The following is a 15,521-nucleotide window of genomic DNA, read 5'->3' as shown; positions in this document are numbered from 1 at the left end:
TTACAACCTTATTCTAAAATTGATTAAATACTTTTTCCCCTCATCAATCTACACATAATACCTCATAATGACAAAAACAAAACAAAAAATTGTGCAAATGTATATATAAATACGTTTACATAAGTATTCAGACCCTTTACTCAGTACTTTGTTGAAGCACCTTTGGCAGCGATTACAGCATTGTGTCTTCTTGGGTCTGATGCTACAAGCTTGGCACACCTGTATTCGGGGAGTTTCTCCCATTCTTCTCTGCAGATCCTCTCAAGCTCTGTGAGGTTGAATGGGGAGTGTTGCTGCACAGCTATTTTCAGGTCTCTCCAGAGTTGTTCGATCGGGTTCAAGTCCAGGCTCTGGCTGGGCCACTCAAGGACATTCAGAGACTTGTCCCGAAGCCACTCCGGCGATGTCTTGGCTGTGTGCTTAGGGTCGTTGTCCTGTTGGAAGGTGAACTTTCGCCCCAGTCTGAGGTCCTGTGCACTCTGGAGCAGGTTTTCATCAAGGATCTCTCTGTACTTTGCTCCGTTCATCTTTCCCTTGATCCTGACTAGTCTCCCAGTCCCCGCCGCTGAAAAACATCCCCACAGCATGATGCTGCCACCACCATGCTTCACCGTAGGGATGGTGCCAGGTTTCCTCCAGACGTGACGCTTGGCATTCAGGCTAAAGAGTTCAATCTTGTTTCTCATGGTCTGAGAGTCTTTAGGTGCATTTTGGCAAACTCCAAGTGAGGTGTCATGTGCCTTTTACTGAGGAGTGGCTTCTGTCTGGCCACTCTACCATAAAGGCCTGATTGGTGGAGTGCTGCAGAGATGGTTGTCCTTCTGGAAGGTTCTGCCATCTCTACAGAGGAACTCTGGAGCTCTGTCAGAATGACCATCGGGTTCGTGGTCACCTCCCTGGCCAAGGCCCGACTCCACAGATTGCTCAGTTTGACCGGGTGGCCAGCTCTAGGAAGAGTCTTGGTGGTTCCAAACTTCTTCCATGTAGGAATAACGGAGGCCACTGTGTTCTTTGGAACCTTCGATGCTACAGAAATGTTTTGGTACCCTTCCCCAGATCTGTGCCTCGACACAATCCTGTCTCGGAGCTCTACGGACAATTCATTCGACCTCATGGCTCGTTTTTTGCTCTGACATGCACTGTCAACTGTGGGACCTTATATAGACAGGTGTGTGCCTTTCTAAATCATGTCCAATCAACTGAATTTACCACAGGTGGACTCATATATATATATATATATATATATATATATATAGGCCTTATTGCAATGAACTCCGTTCCATCTCATATTGTTCAAATAAACAGCAAACCTGGTTTCATAAACAGATAAAGCAACACCTCGCGGCACAACGCCTCTCCCCTATTGGACCTAGACAGTTTGTGTGTATGTACTGATATGCAGGCTACATGTGCCTTTTTAAAAATTGTATGTAGTTCTGTCCTTGAGCTGTTCATGTCTATTGATGTTCTGTATTATGTCATGTGTCTTGTTGTGTATCCTGTGTTCTGTGTGGACTCCAGGAAGAGTAGCTGTTGCTTTTGCAAAAGCTAATGGGGATCCTAATAAAATACCAAAATACCAATCTAGTTGTAGGAAAGGGTCTGAATATTCATGTAAAAAAGTTATTTCAGTTTTTTTTTATTTTTATACATTTGCAAACATTTCTAAAAACCTGTTTTCGCTTTGTCATTATGGGGTATTGTGTGTAGATTGATGAGGGGAAAAATATATTTAATCCATTTTAGAATAAGGCTGTAAACGTAACAAAATGTGGAAACGGTCCAGGGGTCTGAATACGTTCTGAATGTTACTGTACATGAGTCCTGTACTATGTAAAGTGGCCTATTGGAAATAAAGACATATCATCGTACAGGTCAAAGAGCAAAGGGCAAAGGTGACTCACTCTCAGGAATGCGGACCTCCCGGGGCAGAGGGATTGTTGGACTGTTGTCGTTGAGGTCTACGATGATCACTGTGAGTGTGGCCGAACCGGCCAATCGCGGGCTGCCCCTGTCCGTCGCTGTGACGACCAGCCTTTCGCCAAGACAAAACAAAACAATCATCAGTGTGAGGGTCTGAGGTTCATTTCTCAGTGTGATGGTCTGAGGTTGGGGTTAATTAATCAGTGTGATGGTCTGAGGTTGAGGTTCATTACTCAGTGTGATGGGTTGAGGTTGAGGTTCATTACTCAGTGTGATGGTCTGAGGTTCAATACTTAGTGTGATGGTGTGAGGTTCATTACTCAGTGTGATGGTTTGAGGTTGAGGTTCATTACTCAGTGTGATGGTTTGAGGTTGAGGTTCATTACTCAGTGTGATGGTCTGAGGTTGAGGTTGAGGTTCATTACTCAGTGTGATGGTCTGAGGTTCATTAGTCAGTGTGATGGTCTGAGGTTGAGGTTGAGGTTCATTAGTCAGTGTGATGGTCTGAGGTTGAGGTTGAGGTTCATTACTCAGTGTGATGTCTGAGGTTGAGGTTGAGGTTCATTACTCAGTGTGATGGTCTGAGGTTCATTACTCAGTGTGATGGTCTGAGGTTCATTACTCAGTGTGATGGTTTGAGTTTGAGGTTCATTAGTCAGTGTGATGGTTTGAGGTTGAGGTTCATTAGTCAGTGTGATGGTCTGAGGTTGAGGTTGTACGTTACTCTCTTGTCCATTCATTCATACACTAGCTACACCTTGCAGCCAGTTCCACTGCTTTTTTTCCCATTCTTCTCTATTGGGCTCTATTGGGCTGTATTGGGCTCTATTGGGCTGCATTGGGCTCTATTGGGCTGCATTGGGCTGTATTGGGCTCTATTGGGCTGTATTGGGCTGTATTGGGCTCTGCTGGGCTGTATTGGGCTCTGCTGGGCTGTATTGGGCTCTGCTGGGCTGTATTGGGCTGTATTGGGCTCTATTAGGCTGTATTGGGCTATATTGAGCCGCACTATCCTGTATTGGGCTCTATTCGGCTGTATTGGGCTGCACTATGCTGTATTGGGCTGTATTGGGCCGTATCATGCTGTATTGGGCTGTATTGGGCTCTATTCGGCTATATTGGGCTGTATTATGCTGTATTGGGCTGCACTATGCTGTATTGGGCTCTATTCGGCTGTATTGGGCTGCACTATGCTGTATTGGGCTGTGTTATGCTGTATTTGGCACACACACACCATTATCCCCTCACCTGGTCTGAGTCCAGATCTCTCTGCCACACATACACCATTATCCCCTCACCTGGTCTGAGTCCAGATCTCTCTGCCACACACACACACACACACCATTATCCCCTCACCTGGTCTGAGTCCAGATCTCTATGCCACACACACACACACACACACCATTATCCCCTCACCTGGTCTGAGTCCAGATCTCTCTGCCACACACACACCATTATCCCCTCACCTGGTCTGAGTCCAGATCTCTCTGCCACACACACACACCATTATCCCCTCACCTGGTCTGAGTCCAGATCTCTCTGTCCATGATGGCGGCGGTGGTGATGCTTCCCGTGACAGGGTCGATCTTGAACAGGCCGCTCATGCCTCCTGATGATTGGATAGAGTAGGTCACCTGACCGTTCTGCCCCTGGTCCACGTCCTCTGCCACCACCTGACAGATGAGACAGGAAGTAGCGGGAGAGTGAGTGTGTGTTCCTGTGAGAGAGTGTACGTGTGTGTGTGTGCGTCTGTGTGTGTGTGTGTGTGTGTGCGTGTGCGTGTGCGTGTGTTTGTGTGTGTGTGTGTGTGTGTGCTTGTGTGTGTGTGTGTGTGTGCCTGCTATTGTCCTCCATACCTGTATGATTGGCATGTCGTAACCCTGGGCCTCTCTCATGTAGGCTACATAGTTCTGGAGCTGGAAGTGTGGCAGGTTGTCATTGATGTCCTGCAGGATCAGGTTGACGGCCATGAAGGAGCTGGACGAAGCCGTCTCAGCCTTCACTACCAGGCGGAGTCGCGGAGTGTCCTCAAAGTCCAGACCCAACGACCTCTGAACCCAGATTTCACCTGGGGGACAGGGAGAGGGACAGGGAGAGGGACAGGGAGAGGGACAGGGAGAGGGACAGGGAGGGGACAGGGAAAGGGACAGGTGATTAAGAGGTAAGGGAGAGCTGAGAGACAGTGAGAGGGTTAGGGGTATGGTGGAGCATGGTGGAGCATGGTGGAGCATGGGGGGAATGGTGGGGTATGGTGGGGTATGGTGAGGGGCGGTGGGGTATGGTGGGGTATGGTGAGGGGCGGTGGGGTATGGTGGGGTATGGTGAGGGGCGGTGGGGTATGGTGGGGTATGGTGGGGTATGGTGGGGTATGGTGGGGTATGTTGAGGGGCGGTGGGGTATGGTGGGGTATGGTGAGGGGTGGTGGGGTATGGTGGGGTATGGTGGGGTATGGTGGGGTATGGAGGTGTATGGTGGGGTATGGTGGGGGGGCGGTGGGGTATGGTGGGATATGGTGGGGTATGGTAGGGTATGGTAGGGTATGGTATGGTGGGGGGCGGTGGGGTATGGTGGGGTATGGAAGGGTATGATGGGGTATGGTAGGGTATGGTAGGGTAGAGTGGGGTATGGTGGGGTATGGTGGGGTATGGTGGGGTATGGTGTGGTATGGTGTGGTATGGTAGGTTATAGTGGGGTATGGTGGGGTGTGGGGGGCGGTGGGGTATGGAGTGGTATGGTGGGGTATGGTAGGGTATGGTAGGGTATAGTGGGGTATGGTGGGGTATGGTGGGGTATGGTGGGGTATGGTGGGGAATGGTAGGGTATGGTGGGGTATGGTGTGGTATGGTAGGGTATGGTGGGGAATGGTGGGGTATGGAGTGGTATGGTGGGGAATGGTGGGGTATGGTGGGGTATGGTGGGGAATGGTGGGGTATGGAGTGGTATGGTGGGGTATGGTAGGGTATTGTGGGGAATGGTGGGGTATGGAGTGGTATGGTGGGGAATGGTGGGGTATGGAGTGGTATGGTGGGGAATGGTGGGGTATGGAGTGGTATGGTGGGGTATGGTAGGGTATGGTAGGGTATAGTGGGGTATGGTGGGGTATGGTGGGGTATTGTGGGGTATGGTGGGGTATGGTGGGGTATGGTGGGGAATGGTAGGGTATGGTGGGGAATGGTGGGTTATGGTGGGGAATGGTGGGGTATGGTGGGGGGCGGTGGGGTATGGTGGGGTATGGTGGGGTATGGTAGGGTATGGTAGGGTATGGTGGGGTATGGTGGGGTATGGTGGGGGGCGGTGGGGTATGGTGGGGTATGGTGGGGTATGGTGGGGAATGGTGGGGTATGGTGGGGTATGGTGGGGGCGGTGGGGTATGGTGGGGTATGGTGGGGTATGGTGGGGGGCGGTGGGGTATGGTGGGGTATGGTGGAGTATGGTAGGGTATGGTGGGGGGCGGTGGGGTATGGTGGGGTATGGTGGGGAATGGTGGGGTATGGTGGGGGGAGGTGGGGTATGGTGGGGTATGGTGGGGTATGGTGGGGAATGGTAGGGTATGGTGGGGTATGGTGGGGTATGGTGGGGAATGGTGGGGTATGGTGGGGAATGGTGGGGGGCGGTGGGGTATGGTGGGGTATGGTGGGGTATGGTGGGGTATGGTAGGGTATGGTAGGGTATGGTGGGGTATGGTGGGGGGCGGTGGGGTATGGTGGGGTATGGTGGGGTATGATGGGGTATGGTAGGGTATGGTAGGGTATGGTGGGGTATGGTGGGGGGCGGTGGGGTATGGTGGGGTATGGTGGGGTATGGTGGGGAATGGTGGGGTATGGTGGGGTATGGAGGGGTATGATGGGGTATGGTAGGGTATGGTGGGGTATGGTGGGGGGCGGTGGGGTATGGTGGGGTATGGTGGGTGGCGATGGGGTATGGTGGGGTATGGTAGGGTATGGTGGGGTATGGTAGGGTATGGTGGGGTATGGTGGGGTATGGTGGGGGGCGGTGGGGTATGGAGGGGTATGATGGGGTATGGTAGGGTATGGTGGGGTATGGTGGGGTATGGTGGGGTATGGTGGGGGGCGGTGGGGTATGGAGGGGTATGATGGGGTATGGTAGGGTATGGTAGGGTATAGTGGGGTATGATGGGGTATGGTAGGGTATGGTAGGGTATAGTGGGGTATGGTGGGGAATGGTGGGGTATGGTGGGGGGCGGTGGGGTATGGTGGAGTATGATGGGGTATGGTAGGGTATGGTGGGGGGCGGTGGGGTATGGAGGGGTATGGTGGGGGGCGGTGGGGTATGGAGGGGTATGATGGGGTATGATAGGGTATGGTGGGGTATGGTGGGGGGCGGTGGGGTATGGTGGGGTATGGTGGGGGGCGGTGGGGTATGGAGGGGGGCGGTGGGGTATGGGGGGGTATGGTGGGTGGCGATGGGGTATGGTGACTTCTATGATCTTATTAGAACACTGGAACAGATAGTACATGGTGAGCATAAACTCTAGACATACAGTACATTATATATACAGTACACTATATATACAATATAATATATATACAATACACTATATATACAGTACACTATATATACAGTACACTATATATACACAATACAATATATATACAATACACTATATATATACAGTACACTATATATACAGTACACTATATATACAGTACACTATATATACACAATACAATATATATACAATACACTATATATATACAGTACACTATATATACAGTACACTATATATACAGTACACTATATATACACAATACAATATATATACAATACACTATATATATACAGTACACTATATATACAGTACACTATATATACAGTACACTATATATACACAATACAATATATATACAGTACACTATATATACAGTACACTATATATACAGTACACTATATATACAGTACACTATATATACACAATACAATATATATACAGTACACTATATATACACAATACAATATATATACAATACACTATATATACAGTACACTATATATACAGTACACTATATATACAGTACACTATATATATAATACACTATATATACACACAATACACTATATTCACAATACACTATATATACAATACACTACATATACAATACACTATATATACAATACACTATATATACAGTACACTATATATACAATACACTATATATACAGTACACTATATATACAGTACACTATATATACACAACACACTATATATACAGTACACTATATATACAGTACACTATATATACAGAATACACTATATATACAGTACACACTATATATACAGTACACTATATATACGTAATACACTATATATGCAATACACTATATATAGAGTACACTACATTTACAGTGATGTAGTACAGTACTATTAACTCTGTGAGTGATGTAGTACAGTACTATTAACGCTAAGTATTGAGGTATGGTACTATTAACTCTGTGAGTGATGTAGTACAGTACTATTAACTCTAAGTATTGTAGTATAGTACTATTAACTCTGAGTGTTGTAGTATGGTAATGTTAACTCTATGAGTGTTGTAGTACAGTACTATTAACTATGTGAGTGTTGTAGTATATTACTATTAACTCTGTGAGTGCTGTAGTATGGTAATATTAACTCTGTGAGTGTTGTAGTGTAGTACTATTAACTCTGAGTGTTGTAGTACAGTACTATTAACTCTGAGTGTTGTAGTACAGTACTATTAACTCTGTGAGTGTTGTAGTACAGTACTATTAACTCTGAGTGTTGTAGTATATTACTATTAACTCTGTGAGTGCTGTAGTATGGTAATATTAACTCTGTGAGTGTTGTAGTGTAGTACTATTAACTCTGTGAGTGTTGTAGTACAGTACTATTAACTATGTGAGTGTTGTAGTACAGTACTATTAACTCTGTGAGTGTTGTAGTACAGTACTATTAACTCTGTGAGTGTTGTAGTACAGTACTATTAACTCTGTGAGTGTTGTAGTACAGTACTATTAACTCTGTGAGTGTTGTAGTACAGTAATATTAACTCTGTGAGTGTTGTAGTACAGTAATATTAACTCTGTGAGTGATGTAGTACAGTAATATTAACTCAGTAAGTGATGTAGTACAGTAATATTAACTCTGTGATTGATGTGGTACAGTAATATTAACTCTGTGAGTGTTGTAGTACAGTAATATTAACTATGTGAGTGTTGTAGTATGGTAATATTAACTCTGTGAGTGCTGTAGTACAGTAATATTAACTCTGTGAGTTATGTAGTACAGTAATATTAACTCTGTGAGTGCTGTAGTTAGTATCTGTGAAGTATCTCTCCCATTGGAAGCTGCTGAGGGGAAGACGGCTCATAATAATGTCTGGAACGGAGCAAACAGAATGGCATCAAACACATGGAAACCATGGAAACCATGTGTTTGATACTGTTGATATCTTTCCAAATATTCCGCTCCAGCCTTTACTAAGTGCCCGTCCTCCCCAATTAAGGTGCCCCCCCCTCCCCTCCAACCTCCTGTGATCTCTAAGGTACCTGTGCTAGTGCCGATGCTGAAGGCCTGCAGTCTGTTTCCAGAGAAGAGACTATAGCTGATCCCTCTTCTTGTTCCATCAGGGTACTGGGCCTGATCCTGAGCTACAGCCGTACCTGCAGAGAGACAGGTTATTAAGACACACAGAGTACAACGTTACCAGGCAGGAAGGTTATGTATTTCAACCAGAATCCAATAAAACATGAACAGAACCCAACATAACATTGACACACGGTGGTCACCAACGGAACAATAGTAAACCGACATTTTGCTATTCCCATATAGTCAATATCCTGTGATAATGTATTAGGCCAGGCATATAGTCAATATCCTGTGATAATGTATTAGGCCAGGCATATAGTCAATATCCTGTGATAATGTATTAGACCAGGCATATAGCCAATATGCTGTGATAATGTATTAGGCCAGACACTAGTCAATATGCTGTGATAATGTATTAAACCAGACATATAGTCAATATGCTGAGATAATCTATTAGACCAGACATATAGTCTGTGATAATGTATTAGACCAGGCATATAGTCAGTGATAATAATTAGACCAGGCATATAGTCAATATGCTGTGATAATGTATTAGGCCAGGCATATAGTCAATATCCTGTGATAATGTATTAGGCCAGGCATATAGTCAATATCCTGTGATAATGTATTAGACCAGGCATATAGCCAATATGCTGTGATAATGTATTAGGCCAGACACTAGTCAATATGCTGTGATAATGTATTAAACCAGACATATAGTCAATATGCTGTGATAATGTATTAGACCAGGCATATAGTCAGTGATAATAATTAGACCAGGCATATAGTCAATATGCTGTGATAATGTATTAGACCAGGCATATAGCCAATATGCTGTGATAGTGTATTAGGCCAGGCAAGTAGTCAATATGCTGTGATAATGTATTAGGCCAGGCATATAGTCAATATCCTGTGATAATGTATTAGACCAGTTATATAGCCAATATGCTGTGATAGTGTATTAGGCCAGGCAAATAGTCAATATGCTGTGATAATGTATTAGACCAGGCATACAGCCAATATGCTGTGATAATGTATTAGGACAGGCATATAGCCAATATGCTGTGATAATGTATTAGGCCAGGCATATAGCCAATATGCTGTGATAATGTATTAGGCCAGGCATATAGCCAATATGCTGTGATAATGTATTAGACCAGGCATATAGTCAATATCCTGTGATAATGTATTAGACCAGGCATATAGTCTGTGATAATGTATTAGGCCAGACATATAGTCAATATGCTGTGATAATGTATTAGACCAGGCATAATGTCAATATGCTGTGATAATGTATTAGGCCAGACACTAGTCAATATACTGTGATAATGTATTAAACCAGACATATAGTCAATATGCTGAGATAATGTATTAGACCAGACATATAGTCAATATTCTGAGATAATCTATTAGACCAGACATATAGTCTGTGATAATGTATCAGACCAGGCATATAGTCAGTGATAATAATTAGACCAGGCATATAGTCAATATGCTGTGATAATGTATTAGGCCAGGCATATAGTCAATATCCTGTGATAATGTATTAGACCAGGCATATAGCCAATATGCTGTGATAGTGTATTAGGCCAGGCAAGTAGTCAATATGCTGTTATAATGTATTAGGCCAGGCATATAGTCAATATAATGTGATAATGTATTAGGCCAGGCATATAGTCAATATCCTGTGATAATGTATTAGACCAGTTATATAGCCAATATGCTGTGATAGTGAATTAGGCCAGGCATATAGCCAATATGCTGTGATAATGTATTAGACCAGGCATACAGCCAATATGCTGTGATAATGTATTAGGACAGGCATATAGCCAATATGCTGTGATAATGTATTAGGCCAGGCATATAGCCAATATGCTGTGATAATGTATTAGACCAGCCATATGTCAATATCCTGTGATAGTGTATTAGACCAGGCATATAGCCAATATGCTGTGATAATGTATTAGACCAGGCATATGTCAATATCCTGTGATAATTTATTAGACCAGGCATATAGCCAATATGCTTTGATAATGTATTAGACCAGGCATATAGCCAATATCCTGTGATAATGTATTAGACCAGGCATATAGCCAATATCCTGTGATAATGTATTAGACCAGGCATATAGCCAATATGCTGTGATAATGTATTAGGGCTACTGCACAAATCTCATTCCTGAACCCAATGTCACATCAACAGAACCCAATGTCACATCCACAGAACCCAATGTCACATCAACAGAACCCAATGTCAGAACCCGATAGATCGTCAACAGAACCTAATAGAACGTCAACAGAACCTAAAGGAACGTCAACAGAACCTAAAAGAACGTCAACAGAACCTAAAAGAACGTCAACAGAACCTAAAAGAACGTCAGCAGAACACGACAGATCGTCAACAGAACCTGATAGAACGTCAACAGAACCTAAAAGAACGTCAACAGAACACGATAGATCGTCAACAGAACCTGACAGAACGTCAACAGAACCCGATAGAACGTCAACAGAACCCGATAGAGCGTCAACAGAACCTGATAGAAAGTCAACAGAACTCAATATTGGACGATTCAACTACAGTGGAAAATATTTTTTGGGGAAACTCATTTTGTTCTGGCAATTCTCACAAAGAAACTTCATGGGGAAAGAAGGATGTTTAACATGATGTTTACATTTGTAGCACAAACGTTGTTGTTGTTGTTGTTGTTGTTGTTGTGGAAAATCATGATGAAAGTGACCCTTTTCAGTCTCGTTTTAGACCTGTACATGCCTTCTGTAAGACCCTATGACCTGTGAACCAGACGTGTACATGCCTTCTGTAAGACCCTATGACCTGTGAACCAGACGTGATACAGACAACATCTTGGTGTCGCTATAGTCCTTATAATGTTGCTCAAATACGGAGTATGTCTAGATTCTGAAATACACATTTTTTCACAATTCTTTATTTAACATAGAAAATCTAAACACTACCTGTTTTAACTTAACATTTTTTTTATATATATATATATATAAATATTGTTTGTAACTATATAATCTTCAAACACGTCAATATTCCAGAGTGGTGCTCTCTGGTACTTTTAATAATGTGACCCATTCGATACAGAGACATTTACGTGACAGGTCATTAACCAATCAGAGCCCTCCATTATGATTGCGCGCTCATCAAGTCACCTGCAGAGGGAGTTACCTTTGAATCTATTTTCGGGTTCACGGATCATAGCGTCTTACAGAGGTCTAAAAAGGGACTGAATTGGCCACTTTCATCATGATTTTCTACAAAATGGTTTGTGATAGAAATGTAAAAGGCATTTCAAACATCTTTTCACCCAATTACGTTTCTACGTGAGAATGTACAGAAAAATCAGATACCAACAATATTTTCTGCTCCCGCTGGCGTGGAATCTCCCTATCACGTCAACAGAACCCAATAGAACGTCAACAGAACCCAATAGAACGTCAACAGAATCCAAAAGGACTTCAACAGAATCCAAAAGAACGTAAACAGAACATGAACAGAATCCAGCAGAATGTCAACAGAATCCAACTGAATATAACAGAACTTCAACAGAATCCAACAGAACGTCAACAGAACATGAACAGAATCCAACAGAACCCAATAGAATGTCAACAGAACCAAAAAGAACGTAAAAAGAATCCAAAAGAACGTAAACAGAATCCAACAGAACATAATCCAATCGAACGTCAACAGAACATGAACAGAAATAAATTGAACATGAAGAGAATCCAATCTAATGTCAACAGAATATCAACAGAATTCTGAGTAACAACATTATTTTATTTGGCAAGTCAGTTTAAGAACCAATTCTTATTTTCAATGACGGCCTAGGAACAGTGGGTTAACTGCCTGTTTAGGCGCAGAACGACAGCTTGTCAGCTCGGGGGTTTGAACTTGCAACCTTCCAGTTACTAGTCCAACGCTCTAACCACTAGGCTACGCTGCCGCCCCAAGATGACGTGTTACCGACAGTCTAGTCTATTGATAGTGAGTTGAGCATCTACAGATGGGACTATCCAAATAAGGTTACCACAAACCTTTGGCGGCGTTCTCCTGTATGCTGACGTCTCTGGCGTTCCTTGAGAACCTGATGCCTGTATACACCTGTTCCTTCACATAGACCACCACCACCCCCAGGCTGGACTGGGCCGGGGTTCCCTGGTCCATAGCCTCCACCATGAGGGTCCTCTGGGCCTGACTCAGCCTGTCTATCCCCTCTGTCCCCTGGATCTCCCCTGTTAGGGAGTTGATGCTGAAACCCCTCACTGGACCGGCAAAACGGTAGAACACAGAGCCGTTGGCGCCAAAGTCCTTGTCCTCGGCCCGCATGGTGGCCAGGACCCGATGTGATTGGCTGGCCAAGACCTCAACAACGAGGGGGTCTTGGATGAAGAATGGAGCGTTGTCGTTTATGTCCAGGATCGTCACGGTTACCTGGGTTATGAAGAAGCGGAGAATGAAAAGGGGGTTTGGGTTGGGAAAGAGAGGGAGGAGAGAGGGTTAGGAAAGAGAGGGAGGAGAGAGGGTTAGGAAAGAGAGGGAGGAGAGAGGGTTAGGAAAGAGAGGGAGGAGAGAGGGTTGGGAAAGAGAGGGAGGAGAGAGGGTTGGGAAAGAGAGGGAGGAGAGAGGGTTAGGAAAGAGAGGGAGGAGAGAGGGTTAGGAAAGAGAGGGAGGAGAGAGGGTTAGGAAAGAGAGGGAGGAGAGAGGGTTAGGAAAGAGAGGGAGGAGAGAGGGTTAGGAAAGAGAGGGAGGAGAGAGGGTTGGGAAAGAGAGGGAGGAGAGAGGGTTGGGAAAGAGAGGGAGGAGAGAGGGTTAGGAAAGAGAGAGAGGGTTGGGAAAGAGAGGGAGGAGAGAGGGTTAGGAAAGAGAGGGAGGAGAGAGGGTTGGGAAAGAGAGGGAGGAGATAGGGTTGGGAGAGAGAGGGAGGAGAGAGGGTTGGGAAAGAGAGGGAGGAGAGAGGGTTAGGAAAGAGAGGGAGGAGAGAGGGTTAGGAAAGAGAGGGAGGAGAGAGGGTTGGGAGAGAGAGTGAGGAGAGAGGGTTGGGAAAGAGAGGGAGGAGAGAGGGTTGGGCGAGAGAGGGAGGAGAGAGGGTTGGGAGAGAGAGGGTTGGGAGAGAGAAGAGGAGAGAGGGTTGGGAGAGAGAAGAGGAGAGAGGGTTGGGAGAGAGAAGAGGAGAGAGGGTTGAGGGAGATGTGATGGTAAAGTTATCCTCTGAGGAAGGTAGTATGCCTATATAAAATACATATTGTCCTTCACATAAAGTATCTATTGAAAAATCAATGATGTGTTGTCGTCTGGCGCTGTTACCTGAGCCGAGGTGTTTCTGGGCTCGGCAGGTGACAGGTCCACAGCGAACACACGGAAGCTGTACGACGCCCTCTTCTCTCGGTCCACCGGCGACGCCGTTGTAATACAGCCAGTGTTTTCGTCAACGGTGAAAGCGCCCCTAGCCTCCTGACTCAGGAAATACAGCACCTTCCCGTTCTCCCCCTCATCTGCGTCTGTGGCCGTCACCTGTGGCCATCACCGATATTAGTTGTTTTTTTTTGTTGAAAGTTATGGACCTATTATGAACCAGCTTTAAAACTGCAGATATGTTGTAGCTTCCATCAATGTAATTGTCTGCATCATTTCCACTCCCTCATATATATATATATATATTGTAAATATGTACAGTATATATACACACACACACACACCTTTAAAAATATATTTTCCTTTATTATTGTCCCCTAACCCTACCACCCTAACGCTACCACCCCTCCCCTAACCCTACCACCCCTCCCCTAACCCTACCACCCCTCCCCTAACCCTACCACCCCTCCCCTAACCCTACCACCCCTCCCCTAACGCTACCACCCCTCCCCTAACGCTACCACCCCTCCCCTAACGCTACCACCCCTCCCCTAACCCTACCACCCCTCCCCTAACCCTACCACCCCTCCCCTAACCCTACCACCCCTCCCCTAACCCTACCACCCCTCCCCTAACGCTACCACCGCTCCCCTAACCCTACCACCCCTCCCCTAACACTACCACCCCTCCCCTAACCCTACCACCCCTCACGCTACCACCCCTCCCCTAACCCTACCACCCCTCCCTAATGCTACCAGGTCACACCAAATCCACTGCAGTATTATACATTGTGAATTCCCCACGTAATGCAATCACTGCTTACCATCTAGTACAAGTATGGGTAACTGCAGCCCAATATGGTGACCTTAGTATGGGTAACTTCAGCCCAATATGGTGACCTTAGTATGGGTAACTGCAGCCCAATATGGTGACCTTAGTATGGGTAACGGCAGCCCAATATGGTGACCTTAGTATGGGTAACTGCAGTCCAATTTGGTGACCTTAGTATGGGTAACTGCAGCCCAATTTGCTGTCCTTAGTATGGGTAACTGCAGCCCAATTTGGTGACCTTAGTATGGGTAACTGCAGCCCAATTTGGTGACCTTAGTATGGGCGAGTTGGTGTGTCAAGAGGAGGTGGTGTATGGAAAGCAAATCAACTGATTGGGCAGATTGGTTGCCACTCATGACCGTTTCACGTGGCTGATTGGGCTGTACAACGAGTAGATAAGCCGGTGCGAATGATTGGTTCAAGTATGGGCAGCTGCAGCTCTGGACTATGGATGATATCCAACGGGAGCTGACGGAGTTAATGAAATGGTATTAACCACGTGGAAACCACGTGTGATGTCTTTGATACCAGTCCATTGACTCCATTCCAGTCATTATTATGAGCCGTCCTCCCCTCAGCAGCCTCCTCTGTTGCTATCTTACTTAAAAAAAAAATAATCATGCAAGAGAAAAAAAAATGGCCACGTTGGCGACCGCCAATGACAACGCTATACAGACGCCCAGCGGGAAACACCTTAGGTCGGCAGACACCGGGCATCTGTGTCACGACGGTCGCTAACGCGTCCGTTTTTACCCCCTCCCATGATTTCATTTCAAGTAGGATAGCAGCCTACACAAGAAATAACTCATATTGATAGCCATCTAGATGT

At 45.4% G+C, this 15,521-nt stretch overlaps 1 protein-coding gene across 1 annotated transcript in view; it reads right to left on the bottom strand.

Annotated features, from left to right (window-relative positions):
- Positions 1-15,521, bottom strand: part of dchs1b (dachsous cadherin-related 1b) — a 245,174-nt gene that overhangs the window by 13,641 nt on the left and 216,012 nt on the right. Inside the window, exons 23-28 of the mRNA XM_036967976.2 lie at positions 13,814-14,020; positions 12,544-12,940; positions 8,449-8,562; positions 3,780-3,991; positions 3,442-3,596; positions 1,905-2,035 (exon numbers count right to left, since the gene is read on the bottom strand). Of these exons, the coding sequence (XP_036823871.2) occupies positions 1,905-2,035; positions 3,442-3,596; positions 3,780-3,991; positions 8,449-8,562; positions 12,544-12,940; positions 13,814-14,020 (1,216 nt within the window). The remainder of the gene's footprint in view (positions 1-1,904; positions 2,036-3,441; positions 3,597-3,779; positions 3,992-8,448; positions 8,563-12,543; positions 12,941-13,813; positions 14,021-15,521) is intronic.

Source organism: Oncorhynchus mykiss, chromosome 29, assembly GCF_057628025.1.
Source record: "Oncorhynchus mykiss isolate SJ-2025 chromosome 29, ASM5762802v1, whole genome shotgun sequence".
Classification (NCBI taxonomy): Eukaryota; Metazoa; Chordata; class Actinopteri; order Salmoniformes; family Salmonidae; genus Oncorhynchus; species Oncorhynchus mykiss.
The sequence above is the reverse complement of the archived record's forward strand: the minus strand, read 5'-3'. Positions and strand labels throughout refer to the sequence as shown.